The sequence below is a fragment of the Amblyomma mixtum genome, chromosome 2, assembly GCF_055824585.1.
Source record: "Amblyomma mixtum isolate Tamu chromosome 2, ASM5582458v1, whole genome shotgun sequence".
NCBI lineage: Eukaryota > Metazoa > Arthropoda > Arachnida > Ixodida > Ixodidae > Amblyomma > Amblyomma mixtum.
In genome coordinates, this window is record NC_143013.1 from 78,547,178 (window position 1) to 78,570,070 (window position 22,893).

Here is a 22,893-nt window from a genome sequence, read left to right on the forward strand (position 1 = left end):
GTCCAGCAGGGACTTCAACGTAGCTGGAAACACTGACTCCGTGATAACAAGTCTAGACGCTTCGAAAAAAATAGAATTAAAAGTTGCGAGCAAAGTCGTAGATCCCGTGTCACAAAGTGCTATACAGCTGTCCCATTTTATTGGGCTAGCTCCACCTGCAAACGTGACATTCACGATGTTCTTAAGCCCGCCTCTTCTACTAACACTCTATGAAATCAAAATGCATTTGTAATGCACCACTCTTCCTTTCCAACCTTTGAATACAGCATTACGTTCTTTTTCTTCCCTTCAATCCCTGTAATCATCCCATAACTTACTGAGCAATGAATAAAAGCTAAAGTTTGAAGACAGGTTGGAAGCTAATCGATCTTCAAGCTACTTGAAGTTATCCTTGGAAGCTACTCATAAAACAGAATTGTAAACGATGTTTTCCAGATGCTCAGTCTTGCTTTGCAAGCAGTATAAACGCATTAGATCACTTCCAGAACATTCAATTCATATTTAATTAGCTCTCTGCTACTCAACTATGTCACCAAGCTGCTCTGTTCGCATTCGATCCAGTTCTTAAAAGTCGCTTTTTCGAAGCCCACTCAGGCGAATCACCTGGCGATTTTTAATGTCAATGGCCGGGCCAAACTGGTTTTGCCACTTTTCTGAGTGAGATTCATTGGAACTTCCAAAAACATAATTGCAATTCGACTGGTTCTGATTGGCCCCTACTGGTGCAGTCACTCGTTCTTAACTAATGTACAGTCAGCAGCAAAAGTCTGCGGGGCACGAGATGGTGGGAACGAATTACTGCAAAATTGCCGTACACTCAGCAATCTGCCTTGGTGGTGCAGTGGCTATGGTGTTCAGCTGCTAAGCCCATGGTTGAAATTAATCCCGAGAAATTAATTCCAGTACGGCATCTTACGGCATACCATACCATACCGTACCACACCGTATCGTACCATACCATACCAAGAGTATGGAGCATGTAAGTGCACCCATACTTGCAAGCACTTTAGGCGACTGGTTTGCCTGACAGTGTGTTTTTTTTTTTTCTGCGGACCCACAAACTTTTCTAGCCAACTGCACGTTTGAGAGCATAAGACTCCATAAGGTCATGCACGCATCCATGCTCCGCAGTGGCGAAAGCTAGACCGGCGCTGAACAACAAAAGCAGTAGAGAATGAGTTGGCTAAAACAAACAAAAAACTACGACACGGTACCATGGTCACGGCAGTGTAACGCGAAATTGAGCGATGGCTGGGGCTGTCACGCTTGCACAACAGCAAGGTCTGTTATCACTGGCCTTCACAACACATCTGAGACAAGGAAAGCTACGCAGCTGTTTCATTTTAGCGCACAGACGTCACCTGTTTGCATCATACGTGTCGACAGCGTCCATTCCCGGCTATACTCCGCGACAACTTTTCGTGGCAAAGGAGCGAAAGCTACATAACAGAAACACACCCTCTCTTCTTATGCAGCGGAATGTAGTCCCGGGTTCCAGTTAATAGCTTTTGCTTGAAACATAGCATCTTGGTAATAATTATTTAGGGCATATTTCTCACATAACTGCTCGTTTTTCAATGTCAGAAAGTTTGGTTTGGTTTATTGGGGTTTAACGTCCCAAAGCAACTTAGGCTATGAGGGACGCCGTAGTAAAGGTCTCCGGAAATTTCGACCACCTGGGGTTCTTTAACGTGCACTGACACCGCACAGTACACGGGCCTCTAGAATTTCACCTCCATCGAAATTCGGCCGCCGCGGCCGGGATCGAACCCGCGTCTTTCGGGCCAGCAGTCGAGCGCCGTAACCACTCAGCCACCGCGGCGGGGCAATGTTAGAAAGTGAAGGCAAAATTATTTTTTTTATTAAAACGGATTTTAAAGCCATGTCTGGTTACAAGAATCATAGATGATGCCATAGATGATGCCAGTTACACCAGCGATGGAGAGAGGCAACCACGCAGGAAGCAGCGTGCCAGGCACCAGGCACATTGACCTGCGGATGAACTATTTGGCGGAGTGACACAGATATGGCTCTCTTGCCAAGAACACTTTTCGCCGAGTATAACACCACCTGCAGCTGGCATTCGCATATGTTACCCCTCTCTATCCATATACTGCATAGAAGGCCTGAGCATGATCTCCTCCCCCAGCAGCCAACGTTGCCACTGTGAGGTGGTAGCCATGGTAACGTCGAATGGGAAGGATCCAACAGGCGCGAACCTTCACACTGCCCTCTCGCCACTGTGTGTGATGTGGACATCGCCACGACCGAGATATATCACGGTTTGAGCCACTAACAGCTGGCGCTGCAGCAAAAAAAAAAAAAAAAAGAAAAAAAAGAAAAAAAAGAAAACATAAGACACCACTAGAGCTACCAACGAGGGTTCTCCGCTAATGAGTGGCTCTCCACCAATATTACCTAATTCCAGAGCTCTTAGAAGAGAGCCAAAAAGTAAACTGCTTTTAAAATGGACTCTAATCGTGATACCCTGATACAATCGCGATGTAAGTCAAGGTTTTCGTGGAGATGGGCATACAACTGCACATGCGTTCATTGCATGTATAACATCTCCAGTGACAATTAGTAATTGTGACCAAACTGCCTTGCTCATAGAATTCACATACAAGCGTGGCATGTGTGAAAAGCCTGCCTTCATTCGTAGCTCACTGACCAGTCGCGTTGTGCCGCAGTGCACGCTTTGATGTAGATCAGCTAGCATACTGGGCAATGGCGATATTGTTGAGAAAGGTGCTAGAAGTACTTTTTAACACCATCCTAGCATTTTTTTTTGCCCGAGGCCCGAGTGCCCTGGCTCACAGCAAGTACCACACAATGCAAAGACAGTCATCAGAAAGTCAGCAACAGCTAAAAGTGCAGGATGCAGCTTGGCCAATAAAGTGCAACAGCACCTAGCTGTGTGCTACTAGGACTGCATGCATGCAGAAAGGGACAGGGACAAGGCTCAATCGTTGTGCTCAGACGCCTTCAGCCTTCATTGGAAACCTAGACTGTTTCCTTTATTCTAGATGCATATTTTTTTCTTTTCTGTTTCATGTGTGGACTACGCTTAAGGTTCCCATTCTTTTTTGTGCCAGACTTGGTCCATACTTATCTCCGTTATCAGAGATCGTAAAGAGAACAAAGGCAGAGTGGCGGTTCAAGCACTCCATTTTATTCTCTCTCTCCTTTCTGTCAAAAAAAAACAAAAAAACATCACACATACATCACATTTGCTTGCTTATGCTGTACACGTCCAGCAGCACCCCCAACCAACCTGTCTCCTCTTGTGCAATTTCTACCTAAGCCCCTGGAATGGAAGCAGGGGTGCTTGTCGGCAAGCGTGAGGAACAGGGCTTGTTTGCAGGTCATGGAAGGATTCTCCCACTATACATATATATATATATATATATATATATGCTTCATACACTCTTTACAAACCATAAAAAGAAGAAGAGAATGTCTTTGATCTGAGCCCCCTCACTATAGGCGAATGCCAAAAGTCCGGAGCAGGGTCCCGAGTAGTTAAAAAGAAACAAGAAAAAAAAAAGAGCTGGCCAGTGAGTTGATGCAGCCATGTTACCCACAGGATGGCGTCTTCGGTGGCGCAGCAGCAGCAGCAGCCACGGCGGCGGCGCGGTCCGGATCCCTTGGCGGGCCGGAGGAAAGTGCAAGTGCCTTGAGGCCCGCGGTGGGCCCCCTTTCTTCTTCCAAAGGCGCAACATGCGCACCGAGTGGGCGGCAGGGGAGTGTCTTGCGCGCAGCATGGGGTTGAACAGAGGAGCAGGGGATGACACACGCGCGTGATCACAAGAAGGGATAAAACCTAGGAGGCCGCCGCTGATGGTGGCGGTGGAGGTGGTGCCGGAGTGGGCACTGACAACGACAATGAAGGCGGCAGCGGAGACTGGGGCTGCGACTGGATCTGCAACTGGGGCTGCGGCTGGGGCTGTGGCTGCAGCTGCGGCTGGGGCTGCAGCTGGAGCTGAGACTGGGGCTGCAGCTGGAGCTGAGACTGAAGCTGCGGCTGCTGCTTAGGCTGCTGCTGTGGCTGCTGCTGTGGCTGCGGCTGAGGCTGCTGCTGAGGCTGCTGCTGTGACTGCTGCTGTGACTGCTGCTGTGACTGCTGCTGTGGCTGCTGCTGGGGCTGTGGCTGCGGCTGTTGCTCTGGCTGCGGCTGTGGACGTGTGCTGGCTACCCAAGCACGGTGCTCATCCTTGTAGCCCTTCAGCGGAATGACGAACACGCTGATGTCGTCAATGGTGGCCGCCCGGTTGTCGGCCGTCCGCCAGCTTCGCTCCTTCAGCTTTCCCCGGGAATGCATCACCAAGTCCTGAGCGGCGGAGATGTACCTGCATCGAAATGCCGCCACAGTATGCGTTGTGCTCAGAGAGTGCTCTCCCTCTGCCGCAGTTCACCTTCTCCACAGCTGAGGCTGCGGTCTTGGGCAGCGCAACCGACGCCGCACTGATCATGATTGTGACGATGATGGCAACGCGAATCAGCCGACACACACACGGCGGGAAGGGGGGGTAAAAAGTGCCCAGCTGGGCCGGCCCCCATGTTTTCCCTCTAGAGCGACCCCCAATTAAACAGCGACTGCTCCATGTTGTACGCTCAAAATGTCGCATGTGCAATCGTCTCGGCGACAACCATATTTACATGCAAAACGAAATAAGGCTTGTTCCCTGGATTGCATCATGCATGAGGCTGTTTGCTTGCTCTGAAGACAGTGCCCTTGACTTGATATGTAACCTCTGCCACTTTGGCCGCATTTTCTGCAGCAGGTGGCAATTAACACACCTTGGAATTGGTCGATTTCTCACTTGAAATATGCAAGCGCCTCAACGATGCACGGAGTGCATTAGCACAATACACAGACAGACTTGGCGCTCACCCTGTCCATTCACTTCAGTTTAGTGCAATTATTTTTAACTTTGTAAAGAATGCTAAATATAGAAAATGTATGTTCTGGATGTTAAAAAGTTTTTTTTTTGTACTCAACTACATTTTGTACCATGCCTCAAATTTTGTCAATTATTTCCGTCCACCACTGATTTAAAAATTTGAGCCTTGAGTGCCAGGCAAAATAAGGCAAGTGTGACGCTATGTTTCCTTTGTGACTGCAGAAGTGGCAAAGGATTAACTTTGTGTGCAAAGAAGCGACACTTCGTTGTGATGCAATTTTTTAAGTTACACAGGACAATCTGGTTAGCTAAAACAACGCCTCTACTCCCTTCTAGCGAATTGCAAGCAGCTGAAATTCAGTCAGCATCTATGGCATGAGCAGTTTTCGGGCAGACGCCTCTACTTACACTGTAACTCGCAACACGTAAACTTCCCTCAAGCTTACTCACTGTACAAAGCCTGGCTTGCCTACTTGAACATAGTAAAAAGTCCCCCCGTCATACTAATCTCGAAAAGGCCTTTTCGGATGCATTCACTTTCTCCAAAACTGGTCTCTGCTCATCATACATAGTAGGCAGACCTGAGAAAGCTTTCGAGACAGACCCCCCCAAGATGGCTGCACGTCAAGACAGCAGGAGACGCATTATGCATGTACAGAGTAACTCGTGCTGAGCAAACTGGCCTGTAGCATCTGTCAAATTACTCGCTCGCTGATCACGTTTAATGGCCGCTCATATCAATGAAGGTACTGCTCCCAGTGCATCAGCGCGCCTTCGGTTTTGCTGCACAAGGATGAGATTGGCTACCTCAACTTGTACCCTGCAGTGGCGAGCCAGTTTAGCGCATGTGTATAAATAACAGACGCAAATTTTTCTGCCGTTTTGTTGCTCCCGTCTTCTCGGGTGAATAAACTGTTGCTGCGTTTTTTTTCGGGAAAAATAAAAAAAAAAACTGGTAGTCTGTGCTCTCTTCCCAGTTGCCTGGTGTCTCCTCCGGCTATAATCGCATGTCCCCCCCCTCTCTCCCGTTCCTGCTTGAGAAGACAGCCTTACTGCCAAAACACTCGATGACGGGGGGAGAGGATGGATGACGCAGACCGGTTGAGAACATGTAAGACAGAAGGGGAAGCCCAGCGAAATGCATCCCTGCGCCTTGCGTGAGCAACCGAGGCACATTTTTTTTGCCCTCTGTCTAACATTTAGTGCAACCTAAGAGCACAGTGCTTGTACGGAGCACAGAATTATCGCAGGATGCTGCCTTCAAAGTGCAACGAAGTTAGCTTTAGAATTACCTGGTTGTGAACATAATCCACAGTTATATTTCTTCGACCGTGCTGGTGAAGTTAGGATTGCTGACCTTACATAACTAAGCCACTTTCCAGCTACTCCATGCAAGGTGCACCACTGTCACAAGTTATGCATTTATCGACTTGTAACGCATGTGATGAGTTGTTCCTCGAGCTTTTAAACAAGGCTGTTATTTTGTCTCCATAGCTCTTTGTATTTTAGGCAGCACAGAAATAGGAAATAGAAGTTTTACGACTGACAAAAAGGCGGAAAACGGATGTGCCAGCAATGAGCCAGAATGTACTGAGTAATCAAAAACACTGTCTTGTAAGCTACTCATAAGCAAGCGCACAGAGTTCAGATATCATAATGCAGTATGACAAGGTGCTCATTACAGTAATTCCACTTAGCTGAGACAGGGGCAAACATGCAGTGCAGCAATAACTTCTTTCTAGACATTCCTACACCTCCTTGGAGAAAAGTTACCAAAGTTATTCCCCAACACAAACAGGACTCTTTAGAAAGAAGGAGGGCAAAGAGGCAGGCAAGCTTTCCCACAGCACTTTCCCATCCTCTGTACAGTTCTCAAGTCAAATCTCCCTGAAGGGACTCTAAACGCTCACATGAAGTGAGCCAAGAGCGACAGATTACCTCTCAAAGATGTCAAAAATGCAGATTCCACTAAATGCAGAGCTTTGCTACGAGAGCAAATCAGCATAGATGCCACGCATACACGGTGGCCTACTGTACAGTTTTCAACCCAATGCATGATGGCGACTTCGACAGCAAAATTGATTGGCTGCGTGTTGTGAGCAGTATGCGCGATACAGCAACGCTTCTTATGCCTGGAGCAGTTTCTTTAGAGCAAAGCGAGAATAACACACCAGAAATAAAAAGAGAAGAATGATAACTACGAAAAAGAAGACTAGATTGGTGCGCCATGGGTGGCCTGACCAATTGCAGCATGGGGCTGAGTTGACTCAAGGTTACAAATTCAACTGCCATAGTGTGAAATACGAATTCATTCTCTGAATCGCAGACTCCCCCCCCCCCCCCCCCCCCCCAAAAAAAAAGAGAAAGAAAGCTTTTTTGAACCACATGAGCAGAAAGGTAATGATAAGGGGCCCGAACAATTTGGCTGTGCTAAAGCAATGAAAATTGTTAGGATATAAGTTTATGGCGCCTGTAATCCAGAAAGTTGACGCAAAGCTTCATTACTGTAAATGCACTGTCAGGGCAGAGTTTATTTTTGACCTCAGGCAGTGCATTCCTTACTGGGACCTCCAACAAGACTGGACATCACCCATACCTTGAATGGTCGGCACTCTCGCTGGCTAAAGCATATTAGTATATGTCTAAGTTCTGCGTGACTTCACACCAAAGCAAATATACAATGCACAGAAGTGAGGAGGAGAATTCAGAAGGAGAATTCAGAAGCAAGAGGACAGACACTGTCCCACACTCATTTCAGCCACCTAACCCTTTCAATTGCTCACTGGACTCCTATGGTACAAGGCAGCGCATTTTGGTGTTCACTGAGCCAGGCCCGCTATCCTATTCAGAACCTTCGACACTTGGTTTGGTTTGGTTTATGGGGTTTAACGTCCCAAAGCGACTAAGGCTATGAGAGACGCCGTAGTGGAGGGCTCCGGAAATTTCGACCACCTGGGGTTCTTTAACGTGCACTGACATCGCACAGTACACGGGCCTCTAGAATTTCTCCTCCAAAGAAATTCTAGCCGCCGCGGCCGGGATCGAACCCGCGTCTTTTGGGTCAGCAGCCGAGCACCATAGCCGCTGAGCCACCGCGGCGGCTTCGACACTTAACAATCCTGACATCATTAGCCTTAGACTAACCACGCAGCGAGAATGCACAAAGAGGGAACTCCACAAACAAGGGCAGGCAATTGAACGAGGTTGTGTAGAAAAAAAAAAAAAAAAAAAAAAAAAAAAATCAAAGGGCGAAGACTGTAAGGGCTCAATAAGCTTCCAGCCTGCATGCCAAGTGGTGGCTCTGCCACTGAACAGTGTCTGGTCCGTTGTCTCCTGCTATGTGGCAACCACTTCTCCCGCCTTCTTTCCTCTCATTTTTCCTTTTGTACGTGCATTTCTTTTATATTTCTTTTTTTGCTCTCTCTCTCTTCCTTCCAGTTTGTCAGTCTGTATTTCTTAGGGTCAGGGTGCAGCATATATGCTTGCCCGTTTCGAAGGTACAGCTACAAAGAACACCGCTGTCGTCGTTACCACCTAAGCCTAATAACTGCGTCTCGCCGGAAGATGGAGTCCCCTTCCAGTGTACCCCTGCCTCCATGCCTTATGTTAAGGTCAGCTGCAACAGTGGCATTGCGCTTGTGAAGCTTTGCTCCACTCCAGCGCAAATTTCTGGAATCTTCATTGTCGTGGCACTTTCGCTGGTCAACCTACACGACATTCCAACTGTTTTTCTTTTTTCCAGGTACAGAGGTTGGGGGGAGCGGGTCAACCGATACAACGTGTCGACCAATACGCGAGTAAACTGCTGCAACCATAATGGTTTATACAGCATTGACTTGAGCTGCTAGTAGTGGGATCGGCTTCCGTTGAAAGGTAGAAGTGTTACCGTATTTACTCGCGTATGAGTTCACCTGTTTTTCTTCCCCCCCCCCCCCCCCCCCCCCCTCCCATAGCACTCTCCAAACTCGGGGCTGACCAATACACGAATCACCGCCACACTCGGCTCTAAACACAGAAAAGGACAGGGGAGAGAAATGCCAATGATCCTAATGATCCTCCAGGTCACCTTCGAGAATTCACCAGCAGAAGCTGCACGATGATTTTGGCACCCTTTCTTTTTCAAGAGAACAGTACAAAGGATTCTCAGAGAAGGCCAATGTGAAGATATCCATGGAACCCCGTCGCGCTGTCATGTCGTGCTAACTGTGGTCTTATCATAAAAACAAAACTTCTAGTTTCACAGCCGGGCGGTGAGTAATGTCTCCCGAACATTGATAACTATTCTCAACAGCATATAAGCAAGCTGTCAACTCACATGCAGAGGTGAAAAAAAAAAAACTGCATGGCAGCGTGTGAGTTCGACATTACCGCAAAGTGCACCAGATACTGGGAAAAGCAGTGAAAATGCACTGTCGTGTGCAATAACAATGCCAAGCCCTCTACACAACCATAGATGGTTACCGCCATTAGAATACATTAGCTACACTGCGGACAGTGAAGGTGTCTGCCAAACTTTTAGAGACAATACCCCCTCCCCTCCGGGAAAAAATAATTAAAAAACTAAAATTAAAAAAAAATTAAAATGCACCACCCAGGATTTTTCACAGAGCGAAATTAAGTCTTTATGCCTGGCACTTTCCATTGTGCGTTCCTCGAGACAGCGTTGCATTCAAGTTTTTGGTGGAAAGTTTATCACTGCGCGGCTGAACCTTCATTATGTGCCTCCCTGCGTCAGTCGCCCTAATTGCATGTTGGCAACTTGCGTAGTTCAATCTACACGACACTTCCAACTGTTTTTCTTTGTTCAAGGTCCACAGGCTGGCGGGGGTGGTCAATATATACAATATATTAACCAATATGCGAGTAAATACGGTAGCCTCCTGGCTGACAGCCGTGTTGTGAGGAATTGCTGAGGACAGGGTAGATTTGTGTGCTTTCGTAGCTTGGCTGTACAGCACGAGAAGTGGCAGCTTCCACGACGTGTGAAAAGGTGAAAGGCCCACCGACGCAAAAATAGCTTCCTCGGTTGTGTGCAATAAGTCAGGCAGCACAATCCATGATACAAGCTGTGCAACTAATCAAATGCAAGAATTTGCAGCTCAGCAGCATTGGGAACTAACCTTGCAATGGTAGAAGAAACAACAAATACCTAATACTGTTACAATGTGTGAAACGCCAGGATGATACGGTCCCTAACATTCTTGCCCACCGTTGCATTGAACAGTGGCATAAGGGATGAAATATTCATTTTTCTTTTCTTTTGTGAATGCATTGTCTCTGTCACTATGAAGCGAATACTAAAAATGAAATAAACTGAAACAAATAAATAATTTTTTTTTTCGCATGTGCTTTTGTTGCGGTTTCCTTTTATTTCCCATCTCCCAACACCATTTTCGAGCTGAGCCGTTACATTCTAGCCATTCCATCACACTGTGGACAGTAGTACTGCGGATCATGATGATGATGCTTAAAATCACGACTGTGTTGCAACTGAAGGCACTGACGTACTCTCTTCCGGCACCGGTACCTATTATCCTATGCGCATCAGCTGAGTGTCTCCAATCCGCAAGCCAATGATACAACACAGACCTCCTAAAGCGCTCAGATTTCCTCCTTACACCCACCCTCACTTTATCAGGTTGCTGTTGGGCCATTTAGCAGCAATAACAGAAATGCAGTCATGCTCAAGAACACCATTCATCGCAAAGCACCCAGCTGGATGTTGTATCACGTGAATTATCGCACAAAGTGATCACTTGAGTATATATGGCATTAAAGCTTCCAGTGAACCTGCAATCATTCTGGCGAGCGCTACTGACCAAAGCATGGTGGCCTACCTGAACTTGTGGCGCTGAGTATCGCTCGCTGGGAAGTGGTCGAGTGATTTGAGCACAATCTGGGCTGCCTTATCATTGGGCAGCACGTCCCAGAGACCATCGGTGCCCATGACGAGCACGTCGCCATCGGTAAGCTCCTCCGAACAGACATCGAAGACTCGAACCTGCAACAGATCAAATTATGCGACTCAGTTGGCAATAATGCACCACTTGTGCCTAGAACAAGAAATCGAGTCTGAAAGCGCTTGCCTCTGAGAGATCGATAAAGCAGCGAAACCTCAAACCAGCAACAAAAGCCATGTTGCACTGTCACGGAATCAACACTAGTTGATGGCCACAACTACACTGTACTGGTACTATCTTTATTCCCCTGCGGTTTCCAACCAACTCCCCCTGATTCATTCCCGCAGTTTCCTTATTTCTAAGCCTAAATGTCAAAACAGCCACATGTCCTGTGCAGTGCTCATGTGAAGCACCACCAGACAGTACATTACTAACTGCTTAGTCTCAGAACCGCTCCTTGGTACACAGAAATGTAAACCGTCATAGGCAAGCACTGACATGGATAAAGCTCACCATGACCAGTCAACAAATGTCTGCACTGATGTTACCGGGCTCACAAATCCAAGTCAGAAGTGACTGTGGTCATTGCTCAAACCCCCAATAAATTCTATGAACTCTACTCCTGCATAAATACCTTTCCCTTTATCCAATTACTGGCTAAGAAAATCAGGAAAGGGTGAGGTTATATTCGTAGAATCACGGTGGTCGAAAGCAAATGGGCAATCATTGCATGCGGTGGCTACAATAACAATGCAATGGTGATGGCAGCCCCTTTACAAAGGGCAACGACTACACTTTCACTTCACGTGATAAGAACACAAAGGTAAGCCCACTCCACAAGTGCAATTTAACCTTCGCTTTTCTGCCCAAAAGGTGGAAGAACAGGTGGCATGAGAGAAGGCCGGAAAAGGTATTTATTTTAAGGATAAGAACCCTTCAGTTTATCTCCAATAAATCTATAATCGCATAAATCCTTGATTCAGTATGCAGCAGCAATCACACGGTTACCTTCGTTACAGCTCCAAATTTTCTCCAGCCAAACCAGCTGAGCACTGAAGTGCTCCAAACAAGGCTATGTACAACTGCGTTGAATTAGGACATAAGTCCAACCTCGTTATAACGAAGTCGCATTTTGCGCGGAAATTCGTTCCGTTATATCCAATATTCGTTATAAAAGTGTGCACTCAAATTCCCGCAGAAAAGGTCGCTAATAAGCCCAAGTAAAGAGTACTTTAAGATGGACAGCACAGGGTTGAAAAAATGCACTATTTTTGTATTTAACACGTGGTATAAGCGTATGAAACCTCGCCTTACATTTCGTACTGGAAAGCAAGAGCGAACTCACAAATCGGGATGCATGGCCAGGTGCAAAACTGATTTATTTAAAAAACGACGTAATCTCCGTTTGGCGGCACTTCACACTATTTGACAGGTTATATTTCTTGACGAAATCAACACAGAGCAGCGCTTTCCCGATGTCAGCTGATTTGGCCACAGGTAGGTTCTCAAGGTACCCCCTCAACTTCCTGGCCATGTCAGCGGCCTCGGCGCTGCTGAGAGCTCGCACTTCACCATCTTCACCATTGCCGAAATTGTCCGCTTGCCTCCCAGTTGCATGCGGAAGCTTTCTGCCTACTTCTCGCAGTTCTCGGCGCCAACGGCTGCAGCCAGCCACTGCTTGCATGAAAGTCATTGTGGCCTCTGACGGAAGTGAGACTTCTCGCCTTCATTTGAAGGACGGCACCAGACACAGGCAGGTTACGCGCTCTAACGTCCTTGAACCATGCAAACAAGGCATCTTCAACATCCTGTCTTGCTGTCATTCTGCACAGCGCCTGCAGAGTGGGCGTTTGCAATCTTTGCCTTGTGCTCAAGATATCCATCTTATCTAGATAGATAAGAGTGCTAGGCGCAACACCGAAGTCCGTGGCAATGACTTTTCCTTGCGCCCGCTGTCAACTGCCCTGAATATCTTTATCTTCGTTTCAAGCGAAACTGCTGTTTGTTAAGACGCGTTCCGCGACGGCGTCTACAGATTGAACTGCAGAGATAGCGCGTGCGGGTCGGAAATTGCGACAGCGGGGGTGGCCGGGGAGCGGGCGTCGGTTCGATCACGTGCCAGTCACGTGCTAGGCAGCCGTTGATGCTAGATTCATTCGATCTCCCTAGATGGCGTCGCGTGCGGAAGCGCGGGTGATCCAAACACATTTTAGGTGCGGGCGCTTCAAAAGATCAAAATTTAGCGTGTTTTGAAATTTTTTCCTACTTGTTTGCGCATTTTGAGCCCCGTGAATACAAAAACTGCTTCGTTATAACCGATACAGTGTCAAATTTTGAATTTTTCGTTTCGTTATACAGATAGAACTCCCTTAGAAATAAAGCATGTCCAACCAAACTTTTCTTTCACTTCGTTATATCCGATAATTCGTTGTATCCGTGTTTGTTATAACGAGGTTCGACTGTAATACATCAGGTTTTACCACATGAGGAGCCTGCTACACAACATATAGTATTTAAAAAAAAAAGCCATAGTACATCACAGTGAACCCACCATCATATTGAACCTGCTTCAGCGGAACCATATCTCTCCGACATCAAGTACAGCAATAACGGCAAGCATCTAAAGCACAGCACTGGTTTCGTTTTCGCAGGTATCAACTATGGCTAACTCATTTCACAATTGTGCAAGCAGCTCACAAAGACAAAAACCAATGCATCAGCGAGACAAATATGCAGCAGAAAACTGGCGTGAAACACCCCTATAAATCTACAGCTGATCCCGGATATATCAAACTCAAAGAGGATCGTGATATAGTTTGATACATCAATAATTTTATATACAAAACATAGCAACAGATAATTTCATCTGTAATCCAGAGAAGTGATACACTGTACCCATGCTAGCAGCGTGCTTCCTACAGCGATGTGCTGGCCGCCAACATACTGGCAACACACCACTCGTTGGGTAACGCTAGGCCTAGCTCACTTTGCATCGAAGCCCCAGCGGATGATGCTTTGAGCGAAGCCACTGCTCATCATAAGAGCTCCAATTCTGTTTTCGGAACACTATAAACACAACAATATCTCGATTAAGGAGGGACATTGGTCTTTTGAGACCGAAAAGTGACCAAAAAATCGATTTCCGAAAAATGACATTTGTGGAATCTACAGCTATTATTTTCCAACTGTACCAATTTCTTCCTTCTATAAATCAGCACTTTGACCACAATACTAAATTCAGATCATTGTGTGGGCTGAATTTATGCAGGAGCAGATAATTTAATGACATGAAAGTTTTGGACATCTGGCTGTCTTAGTATGTCGATATCTCAACATCTAGGACAGATAGAGATGTCATATTTTTTGTGAAGGCACAATGTGTGCAATAATCGAAGCAGATTTGTTCAATTCCACTTCAAAAAATTATAATTTCACAAAGTTTATCGATGCATTACATTCATGCCTTGAATATTGATATTCCAAGTGATGTAAAATTACTGATAAGGGTAAAATAGAAAAACGGTTATTGCACTCTTTACTCACCACATTATGTAGCCATGGATTAAAAATTATTCTTTATCGAGCAGATTTTTTTGCCATGAGGTACTAATGAATGACTAATTAAAATTATCTTGGGAACCGACTAATTTATGAGGGGTAATGTCATTGTTGAAATCAGTATAAACAACTGAGCAAGGTGGTACAGTTTCATTAAGATTGGACTTAAAATAAGGAGAATAGGTCTAAGACCAGTGTCCCCCCTTAAGGCTAGGGTAAAGTAGATGTCTGCGTCGCCCTCAACAGCAAAGCAGGGCACGCGAAAGCCGCCCTTCACCACATGACAACCCATGCACAGAACGACGGCTTTCCTTCATGAGATCAGTCACTTGGAAAATAAGCCTGCTGGACTGAAGGCCACACCACAAGCACACCCAACGTTCGCCTCATCACGTGATTTTACGGTGCCAGCGCTGCTCACAGGCGCTCATGGCTGCGCAGCTGACCCGGCAAAGCAGCACTTGCAGGGGCGCAACGCGCAGTTTGGTACAGCAGGATCTCAGTGATACGAACACGGATGATACGAATTTCGCAATGATATGAATTTATAAAATTCCCCGGCCGAGCACACTGTGCACAATGCGCAGAATTACGGATGTTCCGATCTCACTCCTGCACCACTACCGATGAAACAAACGTGCGAACCATGACCGTGCTCTCGAACACTAAGCATTGCCCGTACATCACCAACGCTGCGATTGCCAGTCGCGCTGTATGCACCGCCGTGAATAAATCCCGTCAGCCGTAAACAGATCTGCATGGATGCATTTGCTATGCTTGTGCATACGAATTTTGTTCGTTTGGATGATAAAAAATTTACGATGAGATGAATTTTTTCATGGTCCCATGAGATTCTTATCACAAAGATTCTACTGTATATTGAATGTTCCGCTGAACAGGAGTCTGATAAAGGCGAACAACACTGCTCTACTTTTGCAAAAGATTTGCAAAAAATATATTTGGACAGTTCGATACATATCACGTTACACTGCTAATGCTACATCGCTGAGCCCACTCTGTCCATGCCCGAATCGGCAGTCTGATCTAGCTGATCTGACGGGTTAATCTGAAGCAGCAAACAGTCAATTCACTGGAGGCTTACCTCAGGCTCGGGGGTCAGGAATGGTTTGATGTCAACGTTGCTGCTTTGAGCCTTGAGATCATGGTCTCCAAAGCCTCGTGTCACTCCGATTGTTGCCAAAACTCGGCTCTGTCAAAGATACCAAAGGCATGAGCTCACACCGACCACATGTTTACTGGCCAGATTCGAAAACATGCACACAACGCAATGAACCATGAATTAAAAAAATAGCACACAATGTGCCAAAAAGCTGACCAAATAAACCAGAGTTTCAATTTTAAAGTATTGCTTTTCATTGATGTTAAAAATCAAGCAAGAACGCAAAAATCAATAAACTCATTTCTGACTCTCTGCTTCAGCAGCAAAGTTTAGTATGACTTTCTTTTGCTGATACTGTTGGGAACACGACGCAAACAACAAAAATGCTGACTGTAGATTCTAGCATCCCCCCACAGAGTGACTTACAAAGTCACTCTTTTTTTACCTGCAAGCATAAGGCAAGCAAATCTTAATGCTCTTTCACTTTGCCTTCCCCAGTTACGACCGATTTTTTGGACTCGGCGGGACTTGGAATGTTGTTTCAATAATCGAACAGCCCTAAAAATTCATGAACATCAAAAATATACTTTTCTGCGGAAAACTGGCTTTCGAAATAGCGAAAATCGACGCTCCCCATGTTCCGCATGCAAATGATATTAGACAGCAATAGTCACGCTTTTGTTATGTCCGCACCATCTCATGTCATGATTCCAGACAGTGCGACACGGCCACAAATCATGCTGCAAACAAACGAATGCACGTGCCGTGCGAAGCAAGAACAGTCGGTTTACATGGGAAATGACGCTCGCACAGACCGAGAGGTAATCCATGACAAGACACGAGCGGAAGCGAGCGCCTCTGAATACAACCCGCCCTCCTCATCTGTTGCCCTGCATCGCGGGCGGTGTCGTCCAAGCTGCGGCGGATGCAGCAGCTGTCCCGCTGTCCTGTTTTCAACGCGATCACACACTTTTTGTAGGCCCTCTCAATAATAATGGAGAGCATGCCATCATCTCGAATGTCAACGATGAACAAATCCAAGCCTATTCAAGCCAGTCCGTCTGATTCAATCTGTCAGCGCCCGCAGACTCCGTTTAAATTCAAGATGGTACCTTTCACGATGGCACAAAATGGGTTTTTGACAGCGATGCCCACTTGTGTCTATATTCGGTCAAAATAACAAACTTTCGGTTGAAAAACGATCTCCACAGTAGTGTTGGCGCCTATTTTAGTCCGAAAAACTGAACTTCTGGACTCCAAAGTCCGAAATATCGGTCGTAAAAAAGTGCAGATTCCAATGAGATGCGCGATGGTTCCTCATCAAAGTCTGAAATATGGCGCAAGTCCGAATTGTCAGAGTCCAAAAAATCGGTCGGCTACCGTTAGACAATTCGAAAGACATCGCCAGGGTGAAAACAAGCTTTTAGGTTTAGGTCTTGCAGCTACTAAGTTGTGTGCTCTCCCTAAAAGAGCGACGTATAAGAGGCCGACAAGCGTTGAACGCTGCCAGCAAAAGAGATGCACTCACTCGTTTCCCCTCTCCGTAGATGAGTGGAAAGCGAAGGTCCTCGGGCGTCACTGTCCTGTAGGCCCTGTGCATCGAGGATCAGAACAGCATGCTTCACTGCTACATGCATTGTTGGCAACATTGCAGCAAGAATAACAGCCCTGTTGATTGAATTTGTGCAAACTGCCCTAAGCTGTGCACATCTAATTCTTGATTGAGTGTTTCCTTCTTTGGAAAGGTGCACTGACCACACAGTTTCAAGTCACCTACACCTGCCAAATAAATCATAAATGAATTTCTTCCTTGATGCTGTTTCAGGTTCGTTTTCAACAGCTGAACAGTGGCTACGATGTGTCAGAGTTTAGTTCAGGTTGTGTACGGCAGAACAAAAATGATATAATACAACTTTCATGCTAGCCTGCTTAAAGGTGCACTGAAGAGGAATCTGAACTTGTCTTTTTGCCGCGGGAACTCGATCTACACGTTCCTAGCATTCTTAGAAACTGCGACTTATTGCCCTGTGTGGCCAATTTCCCTAATTAAATCGAATTAACGTCCGGCTCCCGCCCTTTTTTTTTAATTCTGCCTCGTACGGTGGGCGGAGTCGACCAACGCGTGTAGTGCCTTTCACCCAGTCCAGCGGCGGCTTGCCGCTCTGCCATCGGCGGAGTAATACGTAGTAGTCCGTAGTAGCAAATAGTCTGCGCGTATTTTTATTTCTGCGGGCTTATTTTGCGGCTATATTATCTGCGAATGAAACTATTTATTCATGGAAACCTAAAAAAGAAAATAAAGCGAAAGCAAAGCATAGCTTGGTACATCATCCATAAATGTAATCCCTCACTTTATCTAATTATGCAGCCATAAAAGCACAGCTTGATCCAAAAAAACCCCAACTTGATCAACATTATGAGCTAAGCTAACCACACTCTACATTTCTTTTTTTTTTTTTCAGTGGCATAGACATAAGCAACATTATGTTCTGGGCAGGTAAAAACCTCCATTTGATCAACATTATGTTCTGGGTGGATAGCAATGTGGCACTACACACCGACTTTTGGATATTGCTACCATGTGCCCCACTGACGACAAATCCTGTCGCAAAACATGACAGGGTGTAAAGTGCTGAACTGAAAGCCCCCAGCAGTTATCAGAAATGTGCAAGAAAGCCAGATATACAGTAGGCTTTGCATAAATTGTTCTGCATAGACAATGGGCTCCGAGGTGGATAACCTGAAAACCAAATCAACACAACCAAATCAACACAAACTCTCTTGGACAAATATCTCCCTGTTCTGAAAGCCCACCTTGGCAAATAGTACTGAGTTGATCACACTTGTCTACAGCAATCAAGAGGTGCTGTCTGGGGGAAACAAAGCGAAATTCTAAAGCACGTATTGACTTTCCCTGACAATGATTGCGCTGGAGAGCAGCCGAATAGACACGCAAACCGCACAGGGACCAGCGCCTTACTGCTAGCAAAGCAGGTGCGAAAAGATTTCACTCCATTTGCTCTGCAGCACGCTACCCGAGCACTCTAGACACGTGTGGCCGACTCTGAACGGCTGTAAACAATTCACACAATGGTTGCAGGTTTTCTGCAGTGCTAAATCTGTACTGTCTATGAGCCTCGTCCTGTAAAGAACTTTTTAACTTTTTCGCTTCAATCAATCAGCACTGGTAGCCTTAGGCTACCAGTGCACAGATTCTGCCACTGTGCCACCCACAGAACACCGGAATGACCAATAAGAAGAAAAACCATCGCATGGACTTATCCAGGCTTCATAAATAATGATTTGCCGCAACCAAGTGCAGTACTAAGAAAATGCTTGTACTGTAAGCACAGTGTCCTATCTTTGTCTTCATCTGTACATATCTACAGTCCAACCTCGTTATAACGAAGTCGCATTTTGCGCGGAAATTCGTTCGTTATATCCAATATTCGTTATAAAAGTATGCACTTAAATTCCCGCAGAAAAGGTCGCTAATAAGCCCAAGTAAAGAGTACTTTAAGATGGACAGCACAGGGTTGAAAAAATGCACTATTTTTGTATTTAACGCGTGGTATAAGCGTATGAAACCTCGCCTTACATTTCGTACTGGAAAGCAAGAGCGAACTCACAAATCGGGATGCATGGCCAGGTGCAAAAACTGATTTATTTAAAAAACGACATAATCTCCGTTTGGCGGCACTTCACACTATTTGACAGGTTATATTTCTCGACGAAATCAACACAGAGCAGCGCTTTCCCGATGTCAGCTGATTTGGCCACAGGTAGGTTCTCGAGGTCAACTTCCTCAACTTCCTGGCCATGTCAGCGGCCTCGGCGCTGCTGAGAGCTCGCACTTCGCCATCTTCACATGCATCGCTGTTTCTAGCATCATCTGCAGAAACCACCTGATCAGCAATTTCTTGTGGTCGGTCAGTTCGGGCGCCACAGCCAAGTTGTCATCTGCACAGATGAATTCCTCGAAACGTTCGGAACCGCCAGCTGACGCCATGTCGTCTCGCCGAAATTGTCCGCTTGCCTCCCAGTTGCATGCGGAAGCTTTCTGCCTACTTCTCGCAGTTCTCGGCGCCAACGGCTGCTTCTTCGCCAGACAAGACGTGGCAAACAATCCGATGGCGGTCATTAAATCGCTGCAGCCAGCCACTGCTTGCATGAAAGTCATTGTGGCCTCTGACGGAAGTGAGACTTCTCGCCTTCATTTGAAGGACGGCACCAGACACAGGCAGGTTAAGCGCTATAACGTCCTTGAGCCATGCAAACAAGGCATCTTCAACATCCTGTCTTGCTGTCATTCTTCACAGCGCCTGCAGAGTGGGCGTTTGTAATATTTGCCTTGTGCTCAAGATAACCATCTTATCTAGATAGATAAGAGTGCTAGGCGCAACACCGAAGTCCGTGGCATTGACTTTTCCTTGCGCCCGCTGTCAACTGCCCTGAATATCTTTATCTTCGTTTCAAGCGAAACTGATGTTTGTTAAAGCGCGTTCCGCGACGGCGTCTACAGATTGAACTGCAGAGATAGCGCGCGCGGATCGGAAATTGCGACGGCGGGGGTGGCCGGGGAGCGGGCGTCGGTTCGATCACGTGCCAGTCACGTGCTAGGCAGCCGTTGATGCTAGATTCATTCGCTCTCCCTAGATGGCGTCGCATGCGGAAGCACGGGTGATTCAAACACATTTTAGGTGCGCGCGCTTCAAAAGATCAAAATTTAGCGTGTTTTGAGATTTTTCCTACTTGTTTGCGCATTTTGAGCCCCGTGAATACAAAAACTGCTTCATTATAACCGATACAGTGTCAAATTTTTAATTTTTCGTTTCGTTATACAGATAGAACTCCCTTAGGAATAAAGCATGTCCAACCAAACTTTTCTTTCACTTCGTTATATCCGATAATTCGTTGTATCCGTGTTTGTTATAACGAGGTTCGACTGTAGTATCATCATCGTGTGACCTTCGTCTTCATCTCTACATACATGTGTTCATCATCATCACTCATCTTCGTCTTTGGTGGAGTGGCCACCATTATTACGAGTGTGAATAAACCTCGCTCCACTCCGTCTCCCGACTAACAGCCAAATGCTTTTTAAAAAAAACTGCCAACACTCATGAAATGGAATGGCGTTTATGTATCAAGAATATACTCGATGGTTAATTATGCACACTGGCAAGGTGTGAGACATGCCACAACTGCTCTGAGCACTTTGAAACTAGTCCCGTGTGGCTGGGTCAAGCAGCCAGAAAGATAACTACAGTCAAGCCCACTTATAACAATATTCAAGTGCCATGGAAATACCATTGTTATAACCAATAATTGTTATAACGGGGTTGTGCCGAAAAAAAGAAAAGACGGCAAACTTCAGGGCATTTATTGACAGTAAATACCCGGAGGGGTTTGATTGTTCTAATGCCTGTAAAGGCTCATTAATTCGAACCTCAGAGGACCGGAAAAATGTTCACCGATGACCAAAGCACTGCTATCACTGCACCGGCGGAGCTTCGCGCACCTCCATGTCACAGGAATCAAGCGGGCCTTCCAGAAGTGATTCTTGCGGGAAATTCAAGAAGCATGCAGAACCAAGGGGACTTTTGGGTTTTGCTGGTGTGCTTGTAGCATTTCCATGTTTTTCTTCTATTATGGTTGACACTCAATTACCAGATTTAATTGTTATAACCAATATTGTGCCTTGAGAGCATTGCTATAAGCAGTTTATATTACCATAGAACACATAGTAAAGCTGATGGTGCCACGACTGACCATTGTTATATCCAATGTATTGTTATAACCAGTATTGTTATAAGTGGGCCTGACTGTACGTCCCTGTACTCGCCACACCTGCCCACACCTGCACTGCAACATTTTTATAAGAATATCAATTTTGCATTTTGTTTAAAATTTAAACTATGTGGCGACACATTATATAGTGCACCCCACCATTATATGGGGGGGGGGGGTTGCCTCCCATTGAAGCACAACGTGTGGGAGGTTTGCATTTCACACCTGCCAGTGCTGCTTGCGTATACATTTTCATTAGCACATTTTTAATGTGATCCTACGAAGCATTTTCCTCATGTCTGCACCAATGGGTACTGCATTTGCTCACATAATAAGCATATGCCCTGCATTACTCATTAAAACTTCGCAAAAGTTTAATTCAGCAGTGTCAATTTTAAACAAACGCAGCTCTTAAATTCATGCTTTTTTTTTGTGTCAAAAATTAAAGGTGCATTCACGAGGAAAGTAAACATGGGCCTTGCCTACTCCCTCCATTCTCACTCCGTGACCGTAAACAAAATGGCTTGAGGTACCGCTCTCTTAAGGAGGGACACTGGTGTTAGACCTATTTTCCTTATTTTTAGTCCAATCCTAATGAAACTGTACTACCTTGTTCAGTTTTTTTATATTACTTCAACAATGAAATTAACTTTCTCATAAATTAGTTGGTTCCCAAGATAATTTTAATAAGCCATTCATTAGTACCTCGGTGCAAAAAGAACTGCTCAATAAAAAATCATTTTTAATCCATGGCTACATAGTATGGTGAGTACAGAGTGCAATAATTAAAACCATTTTTCCATTTTACCCTCAGTAGTAATTTTACAGCACTTGGAATATCAATATTCAAGGCGTGAATATAATGCATCGATAAACTTTGCGAAATTTAAATTTTTGAAGTGCGATTGAACAAATCTGCTCCGATTATTGCACACAATGTGCCTTCAGCTTCCCTTAGCAAACAGTATGACATCTCTAGATGTTGAGATATCGACATACTAAGAGAGCCAGATGTCCAAAATTTTCATGCCATTAAATTGTTGGCTCCTGCATAAATTCAGCTCATACGATGATCTTAATTTAATATTGTGATCAAAATGTTGATTTCTTGAAGGAAAAAATTGGTACAGTCTGAAAGTAATAGCTGGAGATTCCACAAACGTCACTTTTTGAAAACCGATTTTTTTTGGTCATTTTTTGGTCCCCCCTTACGAGCTGAACCGCCCAAACACAAATGCCCGAACCGGGCGGCAGCTCACCAGCCAGTCATGAAGGCATCCCGACAGAGCAGGCGCTTGCCCAGGTCGGCTCGCACGGGACGTCGCACAAACTCCAGGTGGGTGAACTCGCTGCCCAGCAGCTCGGGACACTGCATGCCCTGTGAAGACATCAACATGGCGTTTGCCTTCCAACAACGTGCTCGGCCCGTTTCCCAGAGCTGTCACACATCGAAACTCTCCACAAAGTGGCCATCAGGGGTGGTATTCTGCCAGTGTCGCCTTTTGCGACATGTCGCATATGGGCGGGGCCTAAAAAAGTGCTTGCAGATGCTCGAAGAAACGGAAAAAGCCGCCGGCACTTTCGTCTGCGGTGCACTCATTCACTCCGAGAAGCGACAATT

At 45.9% G+C, this 22,893-nt stretch overlaps 2 protein-coding genes across 3 annotated transcripts in view; one reads left to right on the forward strand and one right to left on the reverse strand.

Annotated features, from left to right (window-relative positions):
* The window catches only part of LOC149359819 (uncharacterized), a 30,278-nt gene extending 24,416 nt beyond the window's left edge, over nt 1-5,862 (forward strand). For both annotated transcript variants that reach the window (XM_089571925.1, XM_089571926.1), the window contains one exon: nt 3,587-5,862. In XM_089571925.1, coding sequence (XP_089428051.1) covers nt 3,587-3,680 — 94 coding nt within the window. In that variant the 3' untranslated portion in view covers nt 3,681-5,862. The remainder of the gene's footprint in view (nt 1-3,586) is intronic.
* The window catches only part of LOC149359820 (protein phosphatase 1H-like), a 34,451-nt gene continuing 14,708 nt past the window's right edge, over nt 3,151-22,893 (reverse strand). Inside the window, exons 5-9 of the mRNA XM_089571927.1 lie at nt 22,532-22,650; nt 17,011-17,074; nt 15,465-15,572; nt 10,742-10,905; nt 3,151-4,349 (exon numbers count right to left, since the gene is read on the reverse strand). Of these exons, the coding sequence (XP_089428053.1) occupies nt 3,824-4,349; nt 10,742-10,905; nt 15,465-15,572; nt 17,011-17,074; nt 22,532-22,650 (981 nt within the window). The 3' untranslated portion in view covers nt 3,151-3,823. The remainder of the gene's footprint in view (nt 4,350-10,741; nt 10,906-15,464; nt 15,573-17,010; nt 17,075-22,531; nt 22,651-22,893) is intronic.